This window comes from Pseudorca crassidens, chromosome 7 (assembly GCF_039906515.1).
Source record: "Pseudorca crassidens isolate mPseCra1 chromosome 7, mPseCra1.hap1, whole genome shotgun sequence".
Lineage (NCBI taxonomy): Eukaryota > Metazoa > Chordata > Mammalia > Artiodactyla > Delphinidae > Pseudorca > Pseudorca crassidens.
The window spans coordinates 88,969,214-88,993,100 of NC_090302.1; the positions used below are offsets into that span (position 1 = coordinate 88,969,214).

The 23,887-nt window shown below is 46.1% G+C and overlaps 2 protein-coding genes across 4 annotated transcripts in view; both read right to left on the reverse strand.

The window, feature by feature from the left end:
* Nucleotides 1-4,437, reverse strand: part of FAM120A (family with sequence similarity 120 member A) — a 104,433-nt gene extending 99,996 nt beyond the window's left edge. The window contains exon 1 of one of the 3 annotated variants that reach the window (XM_067744893.1): nucleotides 3,926-4,433. In XM_067744893.1, the coding sequence (XP_067600994.1) occupies nucleotides 3,926-4,399 (474 nt within the window). In that variant the 5' untranslated portion in view covers nucleotides 4,400-4,433. Of the gene's footprint in view, nucleotides 1-3,925 lie in introns of all 3 variants that reach the window. The other 2 variants (XM_067744892.1, XM_067744894.1) reach the window with 2 other exon arrangements.
* Nucleotides 4,438-10,228: 5,791 nt separating this feature from the next.
* On the reverse strand, nucleotides 10,229-11,440 carry LOC137228031 (steroid hormone receptor ERR2-like). Its single transcript, XM_067744895.1, is given in 2 exon segments — nucleotides 10,229-10,797; nucleotides 10,800-11,440. Coding segments are annotated over 2 exon segments (1,035 nt in total). The 5' UTR covers nucleotides 11,436-11,440; the 3' UTR covers nucleotides 10,229-10,398.
* Nucleotides 11,441-23,887: the final 12,447 nt, after the last annotated feature.

The following is a 23,887-nucleotide window of genomic DNA, read 5'->3' on the forward strand; positions in this document are numbered from 1 at the left end:
GATAAGATTTCAAGGACTTCATTATAAACCTGCACATCAACACCACAAGTCTTGAGGCAGAAACATTTAGTAAAGCTCCAGGCATCTAATGCCACCAAGATTTTAAAATCAACATCAGTCCTCACCAAGTTTCAAAGGTTATGATGACTCAAGGCACACAAGAGGAAATGCTCCTAGTAACTAACAGAAGCCAAGTTCAGGCTGGGCAGTTTAATGACCTGAACAAAATTAGCTGATGTGTGGGCCAACTTCTAATGGTTAAAGAAATGCAATTATTACTTTAGCAAAGACATACTCTTCTAAGCCAAAGAAGATTTCTCTAAGCAAAGCTGACGGGAAATTAAGACTTTCTGCCAGTTTGCAGAACCCTGGAGACGGCCAATACGATGGTGGATTTTTATAAGAAAAATGCCTCATATGCCCAACATTATATATAGTGAGATGTTTGCATCAATTCCTTTGCCAATTTTTATTTAATCTTAAAAAAAATACAAATATCATACAGTAAAATTAACTTTTATTTACTTTTGATGTATAGTTCTATGATTTTAAAACATGCTACCAGGGCTTCCCTGGTGGCGCAGTAGTTGAGAGTCCGCCTGCCGATGCAGGAGACACGGGCTCGTGCCCCGGTCTGGGAAGATCCCACATGCCGAGGAACGGCTGGGTCCGTGAGCCATGGCCGCTGAGCCTGCGCATCCGGAGCCTGTGCTCCGCAACGGGAGGGGCCACAACAGTGAGAGGCCCGTGTACCACACACACACACACACACACAAAAAAATGCTACCACCACTACCATCAGGTTACAGAACAGTTCTATCACCCCAAAAAGCTCCCTCCTGCTGTCCCTTTATATTCACACCCTCAGGCAACCACTCATCGGGTCCCCATCACTACAGCCTTATCTTCAAGAGAATGTCATATAAATAGAACCATACCTTTTGAGCCTGGCTTCTTTCACTCAACATGAAGCTATAAAGACTCATCCAAGTTGTATGTATCAGTAGTTTCTCCCTTTTTATTGCTAAGTAGTATTGCACAGTACCATAGCTTAACTATTCACCTATTAAAGGATATTTTGGTTGTTTCCAGTTTTGGCTATTATGAATAAAACTGCTATGAACATTCAAGTTCAGTTTTTGTGTGAATAATAGTTTCATTAGGAAAATACCCAGGAGTACAACTGCTGGACCACATGGTAAATGCATTTTATAAGAAACTAAGGGAGCTGTTTTTTAGGGTGGCGTGCCATCTTGCATTCCCACCAGCCATGTGGGACGATTCCAATTGCTCAGCATTCTTGCCAGCACTTGGCATTGCCAGAATTATTTATTTTAGCCATTCTAACAAGTATGTAGTGATATGCCATCATGGTTTTAATTCACTTAACCATTTAATGGGCATTTTTAAAAAACAGTACACTCCCTTCACTCCCTTAGAGAATGCTGAACATAAATTTTTCTGGCTCAAAATCATCCTCATAGAGTAAACCATACTGCCCTCAGGGGCTACTGAAGTACATAGGGTTGTTTTCTTTTTTCTAAGGAAGCCCCAGAATTATGTGTGTTTTTTATAGCTTTTTCTATCTTCTCCCTTGTGAAGTGTCACTTCCTTCTATTAATGGTGCGCCTGCCTGGCAGACTTTCCTCTGCACCCTTTTCTCAAGCTAAGTTTAGAAATAGATAACTAAGCTTATCAGAATTACATCTGAAAAGGAGAGGGCAGTCTACAAGGGAGAGAAGTTGATTCTTCAAGGAAGAAACAGAAAGTTTTTTTTTTCCTTTTTGGGTCACTATACCAAAGCTTCCTGACCTCTCATTTGGCTGCTGAGAAATTTTTAGTAGCTGGATTTCTTAGGCATTTTCCAAAAAGGTGAGGCTGCCAGTTAAGTGCCCACCAAGGAATTGAGTCTTTACTATATTAAGCTGTAAAATTAACACTATATTGTGGTTCTATATCAGGAGTTAAAAGCTTATCTAAAGCAAAATAATTATAGACTCAATTATATCTTGAGTGCAGAAACCTAAGTGGAAGAAATGATCTTAAATCTAGTTTCTTACTAACTTACACATTGGTCAAAATTCTGGGCATCCAGCAGGTAAGTGAGACATTTACAGGGGCACAAAGATAAATACCAAGAAATTTTACAATTAAAAAAGAATTTAGCAGTTCTTTCAAAAGATACAGTGACTGTGTACAAACACTGACTCTGATCCTAAGTAAAATTTACGGTGTTCCTTTGAAAGCCACTTGACTAGAAAGCTCATTGTCTTTCCAGTAGTAGTTTCCATCTCTGAACAAGATAAAAGTGTTAACACTCAGGGCATCTTCTGGAGGTGGATCACACCTGGGAGTCGGCACTGTCTTACTTCTCTGAGAGCCCAGGCTCCAGGGCAGAAAATGCCAGCAGCAGTCCCTGGCTCTCAGCCGAACTTCCCCAGGGACGCAGGCTAGGTCTCTGCCATACTCACAGACCAATCGCCGCTCTTCCAGCAGCCTCGACCCGCACACTTAGAAACGCTGTCGCCAATTGCAACAGGATCGGGGTGGGACTTCCGCTATCACTTTAGGCTTAACCACCACCATCTCAGCACAGGCAAGAGCAATCAGGAAGTTTGAATTTCACAAACTTTGGGAACAAGCACAGTTTCAAGCAGAAATAAAGGAATGACAAACACGTTGTAAGGCAGAGTGGCAAAAGTCAGAAAACCAGAACATTCCCCCTAAAAATTTTAAACAAAGAACAATCAAAAAGGAAGCAATCAAAATTCAAGTCAAGGGTCATTGATTTGCATGTTATCTCTGCCGTGGCTGCTAGGTCCTCAAGCACTCCTTGGCCTGGGTTCTGGAAGGAGACCTCTGCCAAAAGGACAGCAGAATGCCGGACAGTCAAAGCTCTGATTACCTGAGTGCACAGCCCAAAGTGGTGGAGTCCTCACTGTGCAGAGAGAAATAAATCCTGGAAACTCTGATTCACATTCTCTTTGCCCTGACTCTGAACTACTCTCTTCACTTCAGATACACAGAACCAAAGACTTTTTCACGTAGACTCTAAGTCACAGAACTGACAAAATTTCAGCATGTCAAAATTTATGATTCTTTGAAATCTAACACACACGAAAATCCGACAATTTCTCTAAAAACTGTCATCTTCCAGGGAACCTGGACCCAGCCCTGCGTTCTCAAGAAGAGGCTAACTCCACAGGCCTTGCCCAGGTCACAGCCCCCAGCTGAGCCGGGGTGACAGCAGTAGGCAGACCTTCCATCCACCCTCAGTGGCTGGAGACCCCTTTCTGTCGCCATCTAGCCCACTTGCTCCCCCAAAAAACCTGTTGCTGTTCAAGCCCTGCTAAAGGAAAACCAGCGTCTCATAAAAGTTCAGGTTAGTAATCTACCTGCTTCAAAGAGTGGAGGAATACTCCGGATCTCAGCGATGGTGGCACTGCACCCTCCAAGCCTGCAGCTATCCGCTGGTCTTAAGGTTCTCGGACGGCCTGGAGCAGCCGAAGTCCCCAGACCCCGGGCACTCGCAGCCGCCGGCCGGGCTCCAGGCCGCGCGTCCATTTTGCAGCAGTTCAGACCGGGAGGGGAGAGGCGCCTGCAGTCCCCCGGACCAGACCCCGAACCCTGCCCAGCTCCAACTTCAGATCCCGACCCGCTCGGACCCCAGACCCCAACCCCGGCCCAAGCCCGCACCCCAGACCCCGACTCAGGCCCAGACCTCTGGCCCGCTCCTTCTCTGTTACCCCAAACTCCAGTCCAACCCCGACCTCGGACTCCAGATCCCGACCCACCCTGACTCTGAATTCGAGCGACTCCGGCCCCACGCCCACGCAGACCCCAGCCCAGCCCCGGCCTCCAACCCCGCCCCCGGCCCCCAGGCCCACGCGGACCCCGGCCAGCCTGCCCGCCCGGCGGGCCGCACCTTGACGTGGAAGCGGATGAGCGCCAGGCGGATGCAGTGCGCCATGCAGACGGGTGGCAGGAACCAGACCTTGGGCGGCGGGGTGCCCTTGTTCTGGACATGGCTGACGATCTGCTGCGCCGTCTGGCGCTCGTTGCCCTGCCGCTTGACCCACTCGTGCAGCCGCGCCTTCTCTAGCGCGCCGTTGAAGAAGACGAAGAGCTCGATGTTGCCGCCGAAGCAGGCCTTGGCTAGCGCGGCCAGGTAGCCGAGCATGTGGTTCCACTGGCCGCCGCTCACCCAGTCGGTGTAGAAGCCGCCGTAGAGGCGATGCAGGCAGTTGTCGGCGTCCACCAGCAGGCGCAGCGGCGTGTGCGGGGGCCGCTGCCGCCCGCCGCCCACCAGGCTGCCCCGGGCCAGCTTCTGCAGCTCCACCGGCACCACGGCGCTCGGGCAGTGCTTCTCGATGTAGTCCTGGAAGCCCTGCACGCCCATGGCGGCGGCGGCGGCGGCGGCGGCGGGCGCGGGGCGGCGGGGCGGCGGGGCCGGGGGCGGCGGGGCCGTGGCGCTGGCCTGGGCCGGGGCGGCGGGCTCTAGGGGGGGCCGGGCCGGGCCGCGGGCGCGCTCATGGCCGCTGCTGCCGCCATGTGCTACCGCCTCCCAGGGCCGTGGCGGGGAGGGACCTGCGCCGTGCGCCGCTCCAGGCCCAGGCCAGGCTGAGGCGGCCTCGCGCGGGCGGGCGGGCGGCGGCGGAGGGGCGGGGCGATGCCAGCTGACTTACGTGGGCCGGCGGAAGGGGCGGAAGAGGCGGTGCCGCGGCTGAGCTGCCGGTACTACGGACGGAGCGGTCGGTATACTGAGGGCCAGGACTCCGAACCTGAATCCCAGTCCCAGACCGAGGAGGACAGACCGGGGAGAGTCCGCGAGGTCCAGTCCAGGGAAGGGGGCGCCGGGCCCAAGCGGCGCCGCTGGGCCTGCGCGAGCTCCCGGGAGGTCCCAGAGCGGTGGCCTCATCTCGTCCCCTTCCTGGTCTCCCAGAGCTGTTCACCCGAGGAGGCCACATCCCCGGCTCCAGGATCTGGTCACCCCGAGACGGCCTTATACCCGGAAGCCGGTCAGGCAGCCCTCTCCCCGTACCCGCTCGGAGGCGGTCACCCCGAGGAGTCCGCTTTCGGTCCTCGGGATTTGGTCACCCTGAAGAGGCCTCATCCCGGAAGCCGGTCACCCCGAGAAGGCCCCGTCCCGTCGTTGGTCACCCTAAGGAAGCCCCATCTTAGTCCCCGGGTCCAGTCATTCCGAGGAGGCCCTGTCTCGTCCCCAAGGACCGGTCAGAGGAGGCCCCTTCCTATCCCAGTGCCCTGAGGAGCCCTAATCCCTGGGGTCTGGTCACCCCAAAGAGGTCCCGTCCTCGTCCCGGGGGGACCAGTCATCCTGAGGTGGGACCAGTGCCCTGGCCGGGGTGGCTGCAGAGGGAAAGTGGGCAGGCTGGTCAGGAACTGGAAGTTGGGTGCATCTGGGAGGGAGGAGGGAGCAGAAGCCACTGTCCCCAATGGAGAAAGGAATAAGTCTCTGCGCTGTGTCCCCAAGTGTAGTTACCGAGTTCGAGAAATGATCACCTGCTCTCTCAACCTTAATCGCGTTCGTATCTTTAATTAACTTGGGAAATAACTCTCCAGACTTGGTTGTTCACAAGGAGTGGAGTCGTAATTCTGAGGAAGTTGGAAAGGTGGCAGATTGACCCCACTGCCCCCTGGGTTTACTGCTTTTCTGGGAGAAATAGGGTGGTGTGAACCGGGACCCTCACTGGAGCTCCCTTTTAGGTAGCAGGGTTCCCTACAGGCAGATCTGACTCAACCCACTCAAAGTGGTTTCACTGTCTGAAGGAGCCTCGGGCTCCCCTTTTTCATTTTCACACCAGTAACAGATTTCATGGCCCAGACACTGAACTGACAATCTATAAGGTAGTATACAAGTAGCCTTAGTGTCAGATAATCACCGAAGAGACTTTAAAAACAGATCTGTTACAGCATGTGAAATGCCTCCTTTCTATTTAGTTCCAACTGTGGAATGCCTATCTTCCCTAACTCTCGCTTTCCTGAGGCTGAGCAACCCCTCCTAAGGAAAATGATTTAAATCCTTCTTGCTGTAGTAGCATCTTCTGGAAGGAGATCCTTTCATGACTTCTGTCCCAGAGCTCAGCAGTAATTGCTTTTTAAATGAGGTTAATACTATAAGTGTATTATGCTTCAATAAAATGGTTTTTAAAACATTAATGTCTTACAGAATGAAACATTTAAAAACTCAGAACTCTTTGAAGTTTGGAAGTGGTGTTTTTACTTACCTCCTGTCCTCCTGTCTGTTCTTTTTTCTGGAGAAACCTCTGTAGAGGAGCAGGCCCCAACAGCAGGTGCAGAGCAGATGGAGCCTGCACCCATGTAGGTTCCAAGAAGCATCCATACTCTCTGTCCCCGAAAAGGCAAGTTGAATTTTTCCATTTCTTATAACTTCACCTCAAATATAGGCCAGTATGATATACACATAAGTAAAATGCTCTTGGTGTTTTGATAAGTATGTTTAATTTTTAAAAAACAGACTTTGGCAAGTTAAGCCACTTACTCATACACAAAATTAGAGATGAAGCCAGGATTATGTTATTTAGCCATTTAAAGCCACGTTAAATACTGACACCACAAATATTCAAATTTCCTTCTATAATCCACTGTAGGTTCACAAGATTAGGAGTATTAATTTTAATCACTCATTGTAATTTAATTTATAGCATTGCATTCCATATTTAATTTTGCTATGTACTGTTTTTATTTCTTTTAAATGTGCTTGCTTTTAACATTTTAGATGCTTTGGTGCCAGTGTCTGGGGTTCTGAGAATAAATTTATTTTCACCTTAAGACAGTATAGAGGACTAAGGTTCTGGAGTCAGACTACCAAACTTGTCTAGTCCTACCTCTGTGCCCTTGCATAAATTACTTAAACTTTTAAAACCTTGCTTTCTATCATCTGTACAATGAGGATATTAATAGTATCTACCTTCCAGATCATTATAAGGATTAAATCATACAATTTGTGTGCTTACCACAGAGCAAATGCTCAATAAATGTTGGCTTTTGTAACTATTACTTACACATCCTATAATTGTATAAAATTTATCCTTGAGAACATGGATCAGTTATCTTACTTTTTGAAACCTTAAAATTCATTTTCATAAGTATAAAACATAAATTCATTTATGCTTACTTTCCCTGTTTAAGTATGTGTTCACATTAAAAAAAACTAACTCTCGTATGTTTTGAGTAACATTGTTAGTGGCTGGCAAGATGTTTGGCTGACAAATATTTTATATAATCTTCAAATTCAGAGGTTGGTTGAAGTTAAATTTTTTAAGTATCAAGGTAAAAGCAAACATCTGTATTTAAAATTTAATAAAAATTATAATATCTCCTTGGGTTCACAATATATGATAACTAATGGGTGGGGACTTTCCTATATGCAACCACCTTTATCTTTCGACATTTCATTTAGAGCATATGAGAAAACTTTTTTTTTTTTTCCCATGGTTGGATTTTTTTCATTTTATTTCTTGGTTCATTTCAATGACCTGTATCATGAGAGTACAACTGAGCAGGGCTATTTCATCTTTACAGATTTTCTGGGAACAGCGGATTTGCGGGTAAACTTCAGTTTTGCTCTGTTTGGGGGGATGGGGTGTCCTAAACTCTCCTTGCTCCACTGTCTTCCACTAGGTCAGCGCCCCCCGCCCTCTTCCCAGGGAGGTCCCAAAGCTAGCTAGACTTCCAACTAAGAAGTTGGCTCCTAAACTTTTTCTCTGAATGCCAATGGATCCATCAAGTACACATCAGGGCCTTTCCCATTGGACAGAATTCTCATCATTACTGATACATTTCCTGTTGCCACTGGCGTTTTTTAAGTGTAAAAGCAGCAGCAGCAGCAGGATCCATCTCGTTAGCATCAAGCCATCAGGACCACTGCCCCCTCTTTGCTTTAAAGGGGCTCTGATGCCGGGACACTTGCAGATGTATGTGATCCGGCGAGGCAAAGCTGCCCTGTGTACAGAACACCCCACCCACCGCAAACCAGTTGTTGCACTGTTAGCCAGAGTTGCTTTTTCTAGAAAAGATGGATTGCAAAGGCCAGTTGTGCACAAGCCCCTGCCACAGCTCACAGCTTGGGCCCTCATGCTTGAGCAGTGACGCTACAGAGGTTGGGGTGATGAGGTGCGACTCTCTGCCCCACCTCCTCGAGCACACAGCACAGTGAGGGGCTAGGGGAGGCTCCCGCAGAGCAGACCCCAAGTTCTCGCACCGTACCATCTCCCTAGTCCAGACTTCATGGCATGGCCCCCAGTGGCTAAGTTAGGCCTGGGTTTTACCCCTGGTCCCTTAGAGGCACCTGTGCATCTGTCCACCCAGATTGGAGACTGCACAGAGAGCTAGGGCTGAAGCATCCCAGATCATTCCAATGCTGACTGACAAGTGACTGTGGCCATCCCCACAGGCAAAAGGGACAGGGGGCACACTTTGCTGGTCTGTGAAGTCTCTTGGAACCCCTGACATTTTCTATGTGAAGGTATCTGAGAGCAGCTGCTAGGATTTAGCCAACCCTCCTGCCTGGGGTGACCTCAGCACGTCCCAGCAAAAGTTCAGAAAGAGCGGTGTCTCGGGGTAGAGAGGTGGAACCAGCAGTAGCTGCTTCCCTTGGAAAGCTGCGAGGCTGTGGCGGAGGGCACCTGGCCTCCTGGTCCTAGCGACGGGTGGGTGGGATCTGCCTGCCTCTCCATGTGACAAGAGGTCGGGTTAGAATGTGTGTGGATTCCCCAGGGATGTGCCCCAGGGGGGATGCTCTTATCCCTGCTTTAGAAGGCAGCTGATTGGAAGAAGCTTCTCCATAATGCTCAAAACCTTTCACCCTCGGGAGATCCTCTGAGCGGCCCTCAGCCAACCCCGTGAGCACCAGATGGCATGTTCAAGGCTGCCCCCGACCTACCACAAGTGGGTGAGAACAAACTTTCATAGTCACTCACAGAAATGGGTGACCAACTGTCCCCATTTGGGCAGGACTGAGGGGTTTCCTGGGAAATGGACTTCCAGTGCCAGAACCGGTCCTGGGCAAACTGGGGTGGCTGTCACCTTACACAGCAGCCTGGAGGACTGATGGGGGACCGGAGTAGTTGTCCTGCCAGAAAGCTGGTCTTCTAAGTGCACCCAGGGAGCTACGCTACACCTCCTTAGGCCAAGGATGGCAGGAGCAACCCCTCCTGTGGCGCTGATTCACCCAGCCCTTGGGATGCAGGGGAGGGGGCTTCGGTGTCCACTGCCCCTGGATACCAGGAAAGATCAGGCAGGCTGGTGACCTCCACCGAGCCTCTGTCTTCAGGATTCCCCCGCCTGCTCATCTCTGCTTCTGGGCCTTTCTGTGCTCGGCAAAGATTGGTTTGGGCCTCTCCCTATCCTGACCCGGTCCTCCCAGGGCTGCCAGAATCAAGTGCCCTGGGTGCCCTCAGACGGGGTCAGGCCCCTGCATCTCCCTCGTTTCCCAAGGCCTACCTGCTCTGGACCTGCCCCAGGGGAGTGGGAGAAGCCAGAAGAAGGGGGAGCGCTGGGGAGTGTTGCCTGGACCCTGCTCTTCTCTGAGCCAGCACCATTCCCACCCACGGGCCCTGAAGTCTTGGCTGGCTGAACCCACTGTGAGAGTGAGCTCTGAGGTAGGGCAGGAAGTAGCAGCAGGACTCCTGGGGAAGAGAGGGGGAGGACAGGCCCTGGGGCCGCGGTGACAGGCAGGCGGGGGGGGGGGGGGGCGCACCGAGGGGTGGGGTCACCAGGAAAACGCATGAGTTCTGGCGCTACTCTCCTGATGGTGAGCTGGGCCTGGGAGCTTAGAGGAAGGATGGAGGGAGGGAGCCGTCTGAACTGTGGAAGGCGTAGGGCCTCTTGAGGGGCCCCACAGAACCCCAGAGTAGGCAGCACCGCTGCAAGAAAGTAACTGCCCTCTGGGAGAGGGAAACCTCCAGAAGGTACCCCACTTGAGTATGCCAGAGTCCTGGGCGCTAAGCACTGCCCACGCAGGCCATGGACAGAGGACAGGGGGTCGGGCATGGGGTTAGGAAATGTGTTATGTTAGTGCTGCCTCTTGGTGATTTGGCAGGGAGAGGGGGCACTTCCTCGGTGGTCTCCAGCCTCAGGGGAGTCAGCTCTGGCCCAGGCCTCAGCGTTGCCCGTGGCGGAGGAAAAACATACCAAAGAAAAAGCCTGTTACAGATGAGCCCTGCGCCCTGCCCTCCCATCCCCGTTCCCTACCCCACAGCACCCAGGGCTCTGCACACAGCCAGGAGGCCAGGAGCCCCTTCCTCTGGGACTGCTCGCGGCCATGATACAGGACTTGAATGTTGAGGCTGGTGGCTGTGGAGGTCTCCCCGTCGGTTTGTCTGTCCTTGGGTGGGAGTCGGTCCTTGGGCCAGGCCATCAGACCTTGGCCTCCAGCATCTCCAGGAAGAGTTTGTGCATGGGCACCTTGCCTTGCAGTTTGAGGCTGTAGAAGTGCTGCACGGCCTTGGCAGCTGTCTGCCGAAGCAGGGGCAGCGTCAGCAGCAACTTGCTCATCCTCCATGGCTTCTCGTGGCGCTGGCACAGCTCGTAGTCCTGCAGCGCCTCATGCAGCAGGTCCTGCAGCTTCTGGACCGCCTCCAGATCCTCGATGTACATGGAATCTGAGTTGGCCAGGGCCAGGGCCTTGAGCGTCACAATCTCCTCCTTCACCTTGAGCTTCTTGTAGCTGTGCACCGGCTGTAGGATGGCCCGGTAGAGCTCCAGCAGTACCGCGAGGCGGGAGCGCTCCTCGTCCGTGATATAGTCCTCAGCATATAGTCCTCAGCATATACCAGCTTGTCGTCATGGGGCAGCGAGCGGTGCACGCTGCCCAGGATGAGGATCTCCATCCAGGCACTCTGTGGCAGACTCATCTGGTCCCCCAGAGAGAGGTTGGAGAAGCCTGGGATGTGCTTGGCCCAGCCAATAATGACCACAAGCTCCCTGTCTGCCAGATCACAGAGAGTGGTCAGAGCCTTGATGTCACCCTCTGGCATGCCAGGGGGTGGCATGGCGTAAAGTTTGTCCGGCTCAGCCACCAGCAGGTAGGAGGCGATTTTAGTCAATGGCTTTTTAGCAGGAGGAGAAATCTGTAAGCTCAGGTACGGGCTGCTCTCTGAGTCCAGCCGGCGCTTGTATTTCTGGCGGCCTCCACGCACTCGGTCAAGGCGCACACCTTCCTTCAGCATTATCCCCACTTTGAGGCATTTCATGAAGCGACAGGCCTGGCAGGACTTGCGCCTCCGTTTCGTGATCTCACACTCGTTGGTGGCCGGGCAGCTGTACTCAATGTTCCCTTGGATGGTCCTCTTGAAGAAAGCCTTGCAGGCCTCACAGGAGGCCACGCTGTAGTGGTAGCCGGAGGCGATGTCCCCACACACGAGGCATAGGCTCTTGGGGATGGCGTTGAGCATGTACTGGCACTTGATGGCCGAGTCCTCCATGATGCCGCCGGCACAGTCCTCGTAGCCCTTGCGGTAGGGGGTGCCTCCCAGCCCGGTGCCCACGAACATGGGCAGCAAGTCCAGACTGTTGGCGTGGGCGCCCAGGGCCAGGCCGAAGCCGCCGCTGGCGTCGGACGAGCCGCTGGGGCTGTGGTGGCTGAGGGCATCGATGCCCGAGGACGGGCTAGACGGCTCGGTCTTGATGAAGGAGCCGCAGCTGGAGACCAGGTGCCGGTCGTCTGCGGATATTCTCTAGAAAACTTTGAATTTCACTAAGAGATTGCCCCACAAGCAAGAAAAAAAATCTGAAAAATAAACAAAAATGCTAAAAAGGACATGGCCCCAGGCTTTATAAAAATTACAAAAAGAAATTTCGGGAAAAAAGTTATGATTAATAGACAAAGAGAGCCAACCCATGTATGCAAAAATTACTGATGTGTGGAAAACCAATGACAGAAATACTTATTTTCAGCTCTTTCACATTTTAGCCAATTTAGTTTTGATCAATTAATCTATAGCCCAAAGTAGGAAAATATTGTCTATCTTATTTACATGATTCTTTCCCAATTAAAGTGTTTTGTAGTAGAATGATAACTTTACTTAATATTCTACTTAGCTGAGGCTTCTATCCACTAAAAGGTTAAGCTTTCAGTGTTTCAACTAAGGTGACTGAGACCCATGTAAACATTAGCATATAGTAGGAGAACAGCAGGCTGGGGCTCAGCATGAAATGTGTGACCCTAGAAGAGAGCAAATTAATCTCTGCTTGGGATTTGAACATGTAATGTTTACCTAGCACTAAGCTCTAATCTGTTAATTGATTGTCAGTTTAAATTACCTGGAAGAACACACAGGTATCTCTACAGTCTTGAGGATTTTGTTGTTTTTGTTTTGGTATTCTGGAATTAAAAAGTGCTTTTTGTCTTTAGTTATGTGGATTAAAAGTCATGTTCTCTTCAGAAGTATGAATACATTTTCTCTTTCAACCATAATCTTTTAAAACAGGTATACATTATAGTTCTAAACTGTGCGTCAATGGGAAAGTATAAGTGAATTTCATTAAATGCAAATTTCTAGGGCTTTTCAAGAATAGAGGGAGTTTCCAAATGCGTGGCTGACAAACATTTTACATAATCAGCTGGTTACCATCTCAGCTGAAGGGTTACTGTACTCCTTCATTACTAATTTTCCCTTCCCTATCTAACAACAATTGGGAGCTCTTTGGTGCCCATTTTTTCTGAAGTCTGTAAAGGATTGTCTGTGTTCCCTCTCCACCACTTGTGGAAATACACAGAGGCCTTCCTGGCATTTCCTGTGTATCCAAGACCTCTTCCTCTCCACATCAGTCCTTACTGACAGGAGGCATCAGTCTGCCTTGACTCCCACCCTCACCTCTGGGAGCTGCTGAGGAGTAAGTAGACAACCATCCATAGGGATGCTTTGGAAGACGATACTCAGTTGGGCATATATTCTCTCATTTGAATAGAAGAACTTTATAGTCATCCCTTACATACTACCTTATGGAATCTTCAAAACATAATTTTTTTTTTGGCCGCACCGCACCGCACCGCACTGCACCGCTTGCAGGATCTTCAACCAGGTATTGAACCCACGCCCCCTGCAATGGAAGCTCAGAGTCCTAACCACTGGACCACCAGGGAATTCCCCCTCCCCAAATTTTTTTAGTAAACGAAATCTTATTTTTTAACGTGATATAAATCAAATGAAAATTTTATTTTTTTAAACCAGGAATCTCCTTTCATAAGTACAAAACCATTTTAAGATATATGTAGAGACTAGTTATCATTAAATGGTCTATTGCATTTGATAAAAACCATAAAAATGTTTCTGGAAAGAGCAGTTCTCTCCCACCAGAATATGAAAATCACCCAGCCCTGACAAGGCTGGAACACATGAATCTGACCTCCTCCAGGGTGTCTGGGGCCTCAGACAGGTGAGAGCACATAGTCATTCTCTGGAAACTGAGCTGAGGCTCCTGGCACAGACCCTGCTGCCAAAGGAAGAGGCCAGGCTTGCCTTTGGAACTACAAGAATGCAAGTGCCTCTGGAAGACGGGGAGAAAGTTCTGCCTTAAATGCAGATGCCCTCAGGGTGGAGCAGTAGCCTGAGCTTGGGAAAGAGCTGAAGGCAAGAAACAGCCCCTCCTCCCCTGCCCATCACTGCCTCCTCCCCCTCCCTCACTCCTTGCGGGTCCCAGGTAGGTGGTACAGGCAGCACTGGCCCAGGATGGGGGATTGGGGCCTAGAGCTACATCTTCGACTTCAGTGCAACCTGGAATAAGGATTTCAGCACAGTCATGAGACAATGCCTGTTAAGTCTATTTATCTTATAACAGATACCTACAGTTTTGTCAAAGCAAGAAGCACTATAAATACAATATTTTAAAATAAAAATTTCCATGTCCCTAAAAGAGAAAAGATTATATACTCAATAATCTTATCCTAACATTTATGTTCCTTGAACTACACTGTTCAATAGAACTTTCTGTGATGAAGGAAGTGAGCTGTACTGTCTAATATGGTAGCCACTAGCCATAGGTGGCTATTGAGCACTCGATGTATACAACTGAGGAACTAAATTTTTAATTTTATTTAATTTTAGTTTAAATAGCTACATGTGTCTAGTGGATACTGTAGCAAAAGATCTTAATTCCTAACAAACTGAGCAATTGCATCAGTCTGGCCCCATATTAGATTACATTTAATGTCTCCAACCTGATGGTGAAGAGAATATGGCTCCTTTGGTGTTCATATGGTAAGCAAGTACCTGGATTGACCATTTCACCAAAACTATATACAACTTCTTCTTTTTTTTTGCAGTACGTGGGCCTCTCACTGCTGTGGCCTCTCCTGTTGCAGAGCACAGGCTCCGGACGCACAGGCTCAACAGCCATGGCTCACGGGCCCAGCCGCTCCGCGGCATGTGGGATCTTCCCAGACCGGGTCATGAACCCGTGTACCCTGCATCGGCAGGCAGACTCTCAACCACTGCACCACCAGGGAAGCCCAATATATACAACTTCTGAGAAAGATATCTGGATATCTTTAGGAAGGGAAAAGGAATGCTGAATGTCCAAAATAGATATATGTTCACGACATGCATGATAAGACCCTTCCTATACCCTGTCCTTAAAAGATATAGACACTGTAAAGCCATGCCTTCTGAATTTTAAGCCACTGATTATATACTGAATCACTGGTGAGCTACGTGTCTAAAGAACATGTCCTATTTTTATTTGATCCATTTTTCTTTTTTTTGACATTTATTTAACTCACTGCAAATTCACTTAACTACCCTAAGAAATCAATATCTATATCTTAACAAAAAAGTTCTCATAAGAAACATCATGGAACTCCTTGCAGCTATCAACATACACCATGATATTTTCATGACCTACAAGTCTAGAAATCTATGCCAAGTAAGGTTAATTTTTAATAGTTTAATCCACTAAGTAGATGCTTATTAAGCATTTATATTTTTCATATTTGTAAAGTACATATTGTGACTCACACTTATATCTTATTCTCCACAAACTCACAGACTACTAAGAAAAGAAAATAATTGCATATATAACTTGTATTACCAAGAAAGATATTGATTAGTGCCAATGGGAAGATCAGAGAATATATCCTAGGAGATCATATAAGGAAGAAACTAATTTTAAATTGAAGCTTCAAACTTTCATTTTCAGCCAAGATGAAGTAACAGGAACTGACTACCCTCCCACCTGAAACAATAATAACCAAAAAAACCCAGACAACACATGTGAAACAATGGTTCTCAAGACATTGAACATAAGTCAATGAAGGACAGATCCTTGAGAAATGGAAAACAAAGGAGATGAGCCCTACAATTGACCCACCTCACTGCCTGTTGACTTTCCAGGCCATGATGTAAGGAAAGGAACCCACAGAGCCTGGCAGCCTCCCTAAATTGAGGGGATGAAACTGGGAATCTGGGTTGGTCAAGAGGGCTAGAATTCACAAGGCGGAGTACTGGAAAGAGGAGTGATGTACAGAGAGAGGACTCCAGAGATCTGCAGAGACTCCTCCATAAATATTCAGCTGAGAATCAATTAGTGAATACATGTGAGCAAGCTACCTGAGGCAGAGGAAAAATCCATTGGGAAGGATGAAAGGATACAGTGCCTGAAGTTCACTTGAGACCAGAAGTAGTGCTTGTCCCAACAGATTGGAAAATCACATCATTCAAAAGTCATCAGCTAGAGTACTAAAAAGGCTCTTCTGGTAATGAGATAAAATTAACTCTAGACAAGGATTCTGGGAAGATAATGGAGTAGGAAGCACCAGAAATCTGTCTCCCACCTAGACAACAATGACACTGGCAGATTCTGTCTGATATAACTAATTTGGAACTCTGGAGTCTGTTGAAGACTTACAACTTCTGGGGAAGTCTTGGATGGTAAACTTTGGTTAATTTTAGTCAATTTCAGCTTTTAGCTGACAGTAGTAGCTACACATCCCCACCTCTAGCCACATGGCAGGCATTGAGCAGCTTGCACACAGCTTGCAGGAGCCAGGGTAGACAAAAAGGACCCGGTCCCCCAAATATTGGGGATCTGTGTTCTGGTCACTGATTGCTTCTTCTGATCACAGAGGTGCATGGAAAAAGGCAGGCAGCCATTGTTGCTGCACCTCCCCTCACATACCCCCCCCCACCTCACTGCAAGCTTCTCTCCTCTAGCTGAACAGCCTTCTAGGAAATTTAAAGGCCAATACCCTTTTCTCCTGCCTTAATTTTTTGCTTTTCCCCTTTTGGTAGTCAGACATTAATGAATAGGACATTAAAAAAACAACTACATATATGGGGGAAATTAGAAAGTGACTAAATGTGCTCAAAGAAGGGCTCAGAAAAGACCTAAGAAGACATTATTTTTATTTTGAAAAAATGATCAAAACATCAAACCCTGAGGAATGGTGAGAATCTGATTTCCAGAGTTACCAAATTATTAGATTCAAATGTCCAGTGTTCATTCAACAAAAACTCACACAAGGCATACAAAGAATCAGGAAAGTATGGCCAATTCAAAGGAAAAAAATATAATTCAAGAGTCTGTCCATGAAATAGACCTAATGGAATATATATTAAACAAAGACTTTAAAACAACTGTCCTAAGATGCTCAAAGAGCTATATGAAGATGTGGAGGAAGTCAAGAAAATGAGGTGTAAACAAAATAGAAGTATAAATAAAGAGATAGAAAGCCTAAAAATAAATAAAAAAGAAATTCTGGAGCTGAAAAGCACAATAACTGAAATGAAAATTTCACTAGAGGGATTCAAAGGCATTTGAGCAGGCAAAAGAAATAATCAGTGAACTAGAAAATAAGAGAGTGGAAAGTATCCAGGCTGAAGAACAGAAAGAAAAATTGAAGAAAAGAAATGGAGCCTAAGGGAACTGTGAGACATCATAAAACATACCAACCTACTCATCATTGGAGTCCTAGAAGGAGGAGAGAGAGAGAAAGGCACAGAGAGAACATTGAAGAAATAATGGCTGAAAACTTACCAAATCTGATGAAAGGCATGAATATAAATATCCAAGAAGCTCAATGAACTCCAAATAAGATGAACTCAAAGAGACCCACACTGAGACACATAATCAAACTTTCAAAAGACAAAGACAAAGAATGAATCTTGAAAGCAGCTAGAGAGAAGCAAATCATTACATAATACAAGGGATCTTCAATAATATTATGTTCAGATTTCTCATCAGAGACTTTAGAGGCCAGAAGACAGTGGGCAGATATATTCAAAGTGCTAAAGAAAAAACCCCATCAACCAAGAATCTTATATCCAGCAAGACTGCTCTTCAAAAGTGAGGGAGAAATAAAGACTTTCCCAGATAATCAAAAGCTGAGGGTGTAGCCACTAGACCTGTTTTGCAAGAAATGCTCAAGGAAGTCCTCCAAAGTGAAATGAAAGAACACTCAGCAGTACCTCAGAGCTGTATGGAGAAATAAAGATCACAATAAAGGTAAATACATGGGCAATTTTTAAAGCTAGTATTATTGTAACAATGGTTTGTAATTACACTTTTTGCGTTCTACATGATTCAAGAGATTAGTACATTTAATGGGAAAAAATTAGTGTTAAAGCTAGTATTACTGAAACACTGGTTTGTAACTCCAAACCAATGCTTTTAAAAGAATTATTAGTTTTTGTTTTGGACACACAATGTATAAAGATGTAATTTTGTGACATCAACATTGAAAGGGGCAGAATGAAGCTACAAAGGAGCAAATATTTTGTATATTATTGAAGTTAAGCTGCTATAAATTCAAATTAGATTGTTATAACTTTAGGATGTTAAATGTAATTCCCATGGTAACCACAAAGAAAATAGCTATAGAATATATACAAAAAGAAATTAAGAATCAATTTAAGCAATTTACTACAGAAAAGTCAACACAAAAGAAGGTAGGAATGCAGGAAATGACAGCCCCCCACAAAAAAAACCCAAAACAAAACTATAGGGCAAATAGAAAATAAATATCATCACAATGACAGAAATAATTCCTCCTTATCAGTAGCTATTTTAAATATACATTGATTAAACTCTTCCATCAAAAGATAAAGATTGCCAGAATGGATAAAAACACATGATCCAACTAGGTATTGTCTACAAGAACTCACCTGAGATCCAAAGACACAAGCAGGTTGAAAGTGAAAGGATGGGAGAAAGAGTTTATGCAAATAGGAACTAAAAGAGAGCTTGAGTAGCTATACTAATATCAGACAAAATATATTTTAAATTAAAAAATCACAATACTGGACGGAACGACTGGAAAGAAGATAAATAAGGAAATAGAGGATGTAAACAAACACTAAACCAACTATATCTAGCAGACATATACAGTACACTTCACCCAAGAACAACATACACATTCTTCGCAAGTGTACATGGGACATTTTCCTGGGTAGACCATATGTTAGGCCACAAATTAAGTCTCAATAGACAACAACTAGGGTGCCTGCTGGACGCTGGTGTGGGACCTTGATGCCCAAGGAGATGGGAGAAGCCCCTGAGTGACTGGGTAGGATGTGGGGGGAGTGAGTGGGGAGGAGAAGTGGGGGCCAGACAAGACCAGTGCCCCTGAGAGGTGGCTGGGAGGGGGAGGGGTTCCCACACCTGGAGGGACCCTCAGGAGCTCAGAGGATCAGGGGGAGTGTGCCTAGCGTTTCCCCTGCCCAGTCAGGCCCTGGGAAGCCTGCTGGGCTCCCAGGCCAGGTCTCCCACCCTCCAAGGCCCTCCCTGGACTGCGTTGGTCCTAGGAGCAGAGGAGGAGGTGCGGGGAGAAGAGCAGAGGTGGATGGGGAGGGGCCCTCCAAGATTGGAGGATCAGGGAAGGCACGGAGGGCGCTTCCCCCACCAACTCAGGCCCCAGGAAACCCGCTGGTCTCCCAGGCCTGGTCCTCCATTCTCTGGGACCCCCTCAAACCCCATGGGTCCTAGGGTCATGGGAGGGAGGGAGGAGGGGGGAACAGGAGGAGAGGTGAACGGTGTGGGGGGGACCCTCGAGGACCAGAGGATCAGGGGAGGTGCAGCAGGTGTTTCTCCCACCCACTCAGGCCCCAGGAAGCCTGCTAGTCTTCTGGGCCCAGTCCTCCTTTCTCCAAGGCCCCCTCTGGCTGCAGGGGTCCTAGGGGCATGGGCGGGGAATAGGAGGAGAGAGAGATGGGTAGGGGCCCTCCAGGATCAGAGGATCAGGGGAGGTGTAGAGGTCGTTTCCCCCACCCACTCGGCCTCAGGAAGCCTGTTGGGCTTTGGGGTCTCGTCCCCTACCTTCGGGACCCCCTTTGGCCACGTGGCTCCTAGGGGCATAGGAGGGAGGAAGGAGGGGAAGAAGAAGAAGAGAGGCCAACGGGGAGGGGCCCTTCAGGGGAGGATCAGGGGGGAATGCGCCTAACATTTTCCTCACTCACTTGGGCCCAGTGAGCCTGCTGGGGTCATGGACCTGGTCCTCCAACCTCCAAGGCCAGAGGCACTCCTGGACACTGCCTACTGCATTGATTATAAGCCCCACCCCCCCACCCGCAGGGCCTTTTCCAGGCCTGTGGGTCCTAAGCATAGGCCCTACCCACCACCTAAACCCTACCCCTGCCTAAGCCTGGCCCCCCACAGCCAAGGCGTTTTCCAGCTTTTTTTTTTTTTCTCCTCTTTTTTACTATTGTGGTTCTGCTTTACCTTCTGGTTGTTGTTTCATCTATATTTTTACTTTTTTATTCTTTCTAACACCTGTTAGTTTTCTAATCCTATTTTATTTTTTACTCTTTGTTATTGTTCTGTTCCTTTTTTTCTTTTCTCTTTTTCTTTTTTTCCACCACGTGCTGCTTGTGGGATTTTGGTTCACAAGCTGGGGGTCGGGCCAGAGATACTGCAGTGGGAGCTCCAAGTACGAACCACTGACTAACAGAGAACCTCAGACCTCAGGGAATATTCATCTGAGTGAGGTCTCCTGGAGGTAATCATCTCGGTACCAAGCCCAGCAGCCTACAAACTCCACTGCAGGAAGCCTCAGGCCAAAGAACCAGTAAGATAGTAACACAGTCCTACCCATCAAAAACAAAAAAATGACCAAAAATTATGTCACAGATGAAGGAGTAAGGTAGAAACCTACAAGACCAACTAAATGAAGAGGAAATAGGCAACCTACCTGAAATAGAATTCAGAGTAATGATAGCAAAGATGATCCAGAATTTGGAAATAGAATGGAGGCATGAATTGAGAAAATACAGAAATGTTTAACAAAGATCTAGAAGAACTAAAGAACAAACAGAGATGAACAACACAATTAACTGACAGGAAAAAATACGCTAGAAGGAATCAGTAACAGAATAACTGAGACAGAAGAATGAATAAGTGAGCTGGAAGATAGAATGGTGGAAATAACTGCTGAGCATCAGAATAAAGAAAAAAGGATGAAAAGAAATGAAGACAGTCTTAGACTTCTGGGACAAAGTTAAACACACCAACATTTGAATTATAGGGGTCCCAGAAGAAGAAGAGATAGAGAAAGGGTCTGAGAAAATATTTGAAGAGATTATAGTCAGAAACTTCCCTAACATGGGAAAGGAACTAGTCAGCCAAGCCAGGAAAGGCAGAGAGTCCCATACAGGATAAACCCTAGGAGAAACACAACAAGACACATTAATCAAACTAACAAAAATTAAATTCAAAGAAAAAATATTAAAAGCAGCAAGGGGGGCTTCACTTGGCACAGTGGTTGAGAGTCCACCTGCTGATGCAGGGGACACGGGTTCGTGCCCCAGCCCGGGAAGATCCCACATGCTACGGAGCGGCTGGGCCCGTGAGCCATGGATGCTGAGCCTGCACGTCCGGAGACTGTGCTCCCCAACAGGAGAGGCCACAACAGTTAGAGGCCCATGTACCGCCCCCCCCCAAAAAAAAAACAAGCAGCAAGGGGAAAGCAAAAAATAACATACAAAGGAATCTCCACAAGTTTATCAGCTGACTTTTTAGCAGAACTCTGCAAGCCAGAAGGGATTGGTGGCAGGATATACTTAAAATGATGAAAGAGAAAAACCTACAACCAAGATTATCCAGCAAGGATCTCATTCAGATTCAACAGAGAAATCAAAAGCTTTTCAGACAAGCAAAAGCTAAGAGAATTCATCACCACCAAACCAGCTTTACAACAAATGCTAAAGGAACTTCTCTAGGCAGGAAACACAGAGAAGTAAAAGACCCACAAAAACAAACACAAAACAATTAAGAAAATGGGAATAGGAACATACATATTGATAATAACTTTGAATGTAAATGGATTAAATGCTCCAAAAAAAGACAGGCTGGCTGAAAGGAAACAAAAACAAGACCTATATATATGCTGTCTGCAAGAGACACACTTCAGACCTATGGACACATACAGAGAAAGTGAAGGGATGGAAAAAGATATTCCATGCAAAAGGAAATCAAAAGAAAGCTGGCGTAGCAATACTCGTATCAGATAAAATACACTTTAAAATAAAGACTGTTACAAGAGATAAGGAAGAACACTACATAATGATCAAGGGGTCAATCCAAGAAGAATATATAACAATTATAAATATTTATGTACCCAACATAGGAGCACCTCAATACATAAGGCAAATACTAACAACCATAAAAGGGGAAATCAACAGTAACACAAAAATAGTAGAGGATTTTAACATCCCACTTACACCAATGGACAGATCATCCCCACAGAAAAATAAATAAGGAAACACATGTTTTAAATGACACAATAGAACAGATAGATTTAAGTGATATTTATAGGACTTTCCACCCGAAAGTGGCAGAATAGACTTTCTTCTCAAGTGCACATGGATCATTCTCCAGGATAGATCACATCTTGGGTCAAAAATCAAGCCTTGGAAAATTTAAGAAAATTGAAATCATATCAAGTATCTTTTCTGACCACAACAATATGAGATTGGAAATCAATTACAGGAGAAAAAGCTAAAAAACACAAATACATGGAAGCTAAACAGTGCACTACTAAATACACAACAGATCACTGAAGAAATAAAAGAAGAAATAAAAAAATACATATAAACAAATGACAATGAAAACACAATGACCCAAAACCTATGGGACATAGCAAAAGCAGTTCTAAGAGGGAAGTTTAGGGACTTACCTGGTGGCACAGTGGCTAAGAATCCTCCTGCCAATGCAGGGGACACAGGTTCAAGCCCTATCCCAGGAAGATCCCACATGCTGCAGAGCAACTAAGACCATGTGCCACAGCTACTAAGCCTGCTCTCTAGAGCCTGTGAACCACAACTACTGAAGCCCGCATGCCTAGAGCTCATGCTCTGCAACAAAGAAGCTACCACAATGAGAAGCCTGCGCACTGCAGCAAAGAGTAGCGCTCGCTCACTGCAACTAGAGAAAGCCTGCGCAGCAATGAAGACCCAATGCAGCCAAAAATAAATAAATAAAATAAATAAATACTTTTTTTAAATGAAGGAAGTTTATAGCAATTCAATCCCACCTCAAGAAACAGGAAAAATCTCAAATAAGCAATCTAAACTTACACCTAAAGCAACTAGAGAGAGTAGAACAAAGAAAACCCAAAGTCACTAAAGGAAAGAAATCATGAAGATCAGAGCAGAAATAAATGAAATAGAAATGAGGGAAACAATAACAAAGATCAATAAAGCTAAAAGTTGGTTCTTTGAGAAGATAAACAAGATTGATAAACCTTTAGCCAGGCTCATCAAGAAAAAAAAGGAGAGGACACAAATCAGTAAAGATAGAAATGAAAAAGGAGAAATCACAACTGACACCGCAGAAATATAAAGGATTATAAGAGACTACTACAAACAACTATATGGCAATAAAATGGACAACCATGAAGAAGTGGACAAATTATTGGAAAGGTACAATTTTCCAAGACTGAACCAGGAAGAATTAGAAAATATAAACAGACCTATCACAAGTAATGAAATTGAAACTGTAATTTAAAATCTTCCAACAAACAAAAGTCCAAGACCAGATGGCTTCACAGGAAAACTCTATCAAACATTTAGAGAAGAGCTAACACTGATCCTTCTCAAACTCTTCCAAAAAATTGCAGAGGGAGGAACACTCCCAAATTCATTCTATGAAGCCACAATCACCCTGATACGGACACCAGCAAAAGATATTATGAAAAAAGAAAATTATACACCAATATCACTGATGAACATAGATGCAAAAATCCTCAACAAAATACTAGGAAACAGAATCCAGCAACATATTAAAAGGATCATACACCATGATCAAGTGGGGTTTATCCCAGGAATGCAATGATTCTTCAATATACACAAATCAATCAACATGATACACTATATTAACAAATTAAGGAATAAAATCCATATGATCATATGATCAATAGATTCAGAAAAAGCTTTTGACAAAATTCAACACCAGTTTATGATAAAAACACTCCAGAAAATGGGCATAGAGGGAACCTACCTCAACATAATAAAGGCCATATATGACAAACCCACAGCAAACATCATACTCAATGGTGAAAAACTGAAAACATTTCCCCTAAGATCAGGAATAAAACAAGATGTCCACTCTCACCACTCTTATTCAACATAGTTTCAGAAGTCCTAGCAGCAGCAATCAGAGAAAAAAAAGAAATAAAAGGAATCCAAATTGGAAAAGAAGAAGTAAAACTGTCACTGTTGCAGATGACATATGTCATTTCTATACATAGAAAATCCTAAAGGTGTCGTAGAAAACTACTAGAACTAATCAATGAATTTGGTAAGGTTGTAGGATACAAAATTAATGCACAGAAATCTCTTGAATTCCTATACACTGACAATGAAAAATCAGAAAGAGAAATTAAGGAAACAATCCCATTTACTATTGCACCAAAAAATTG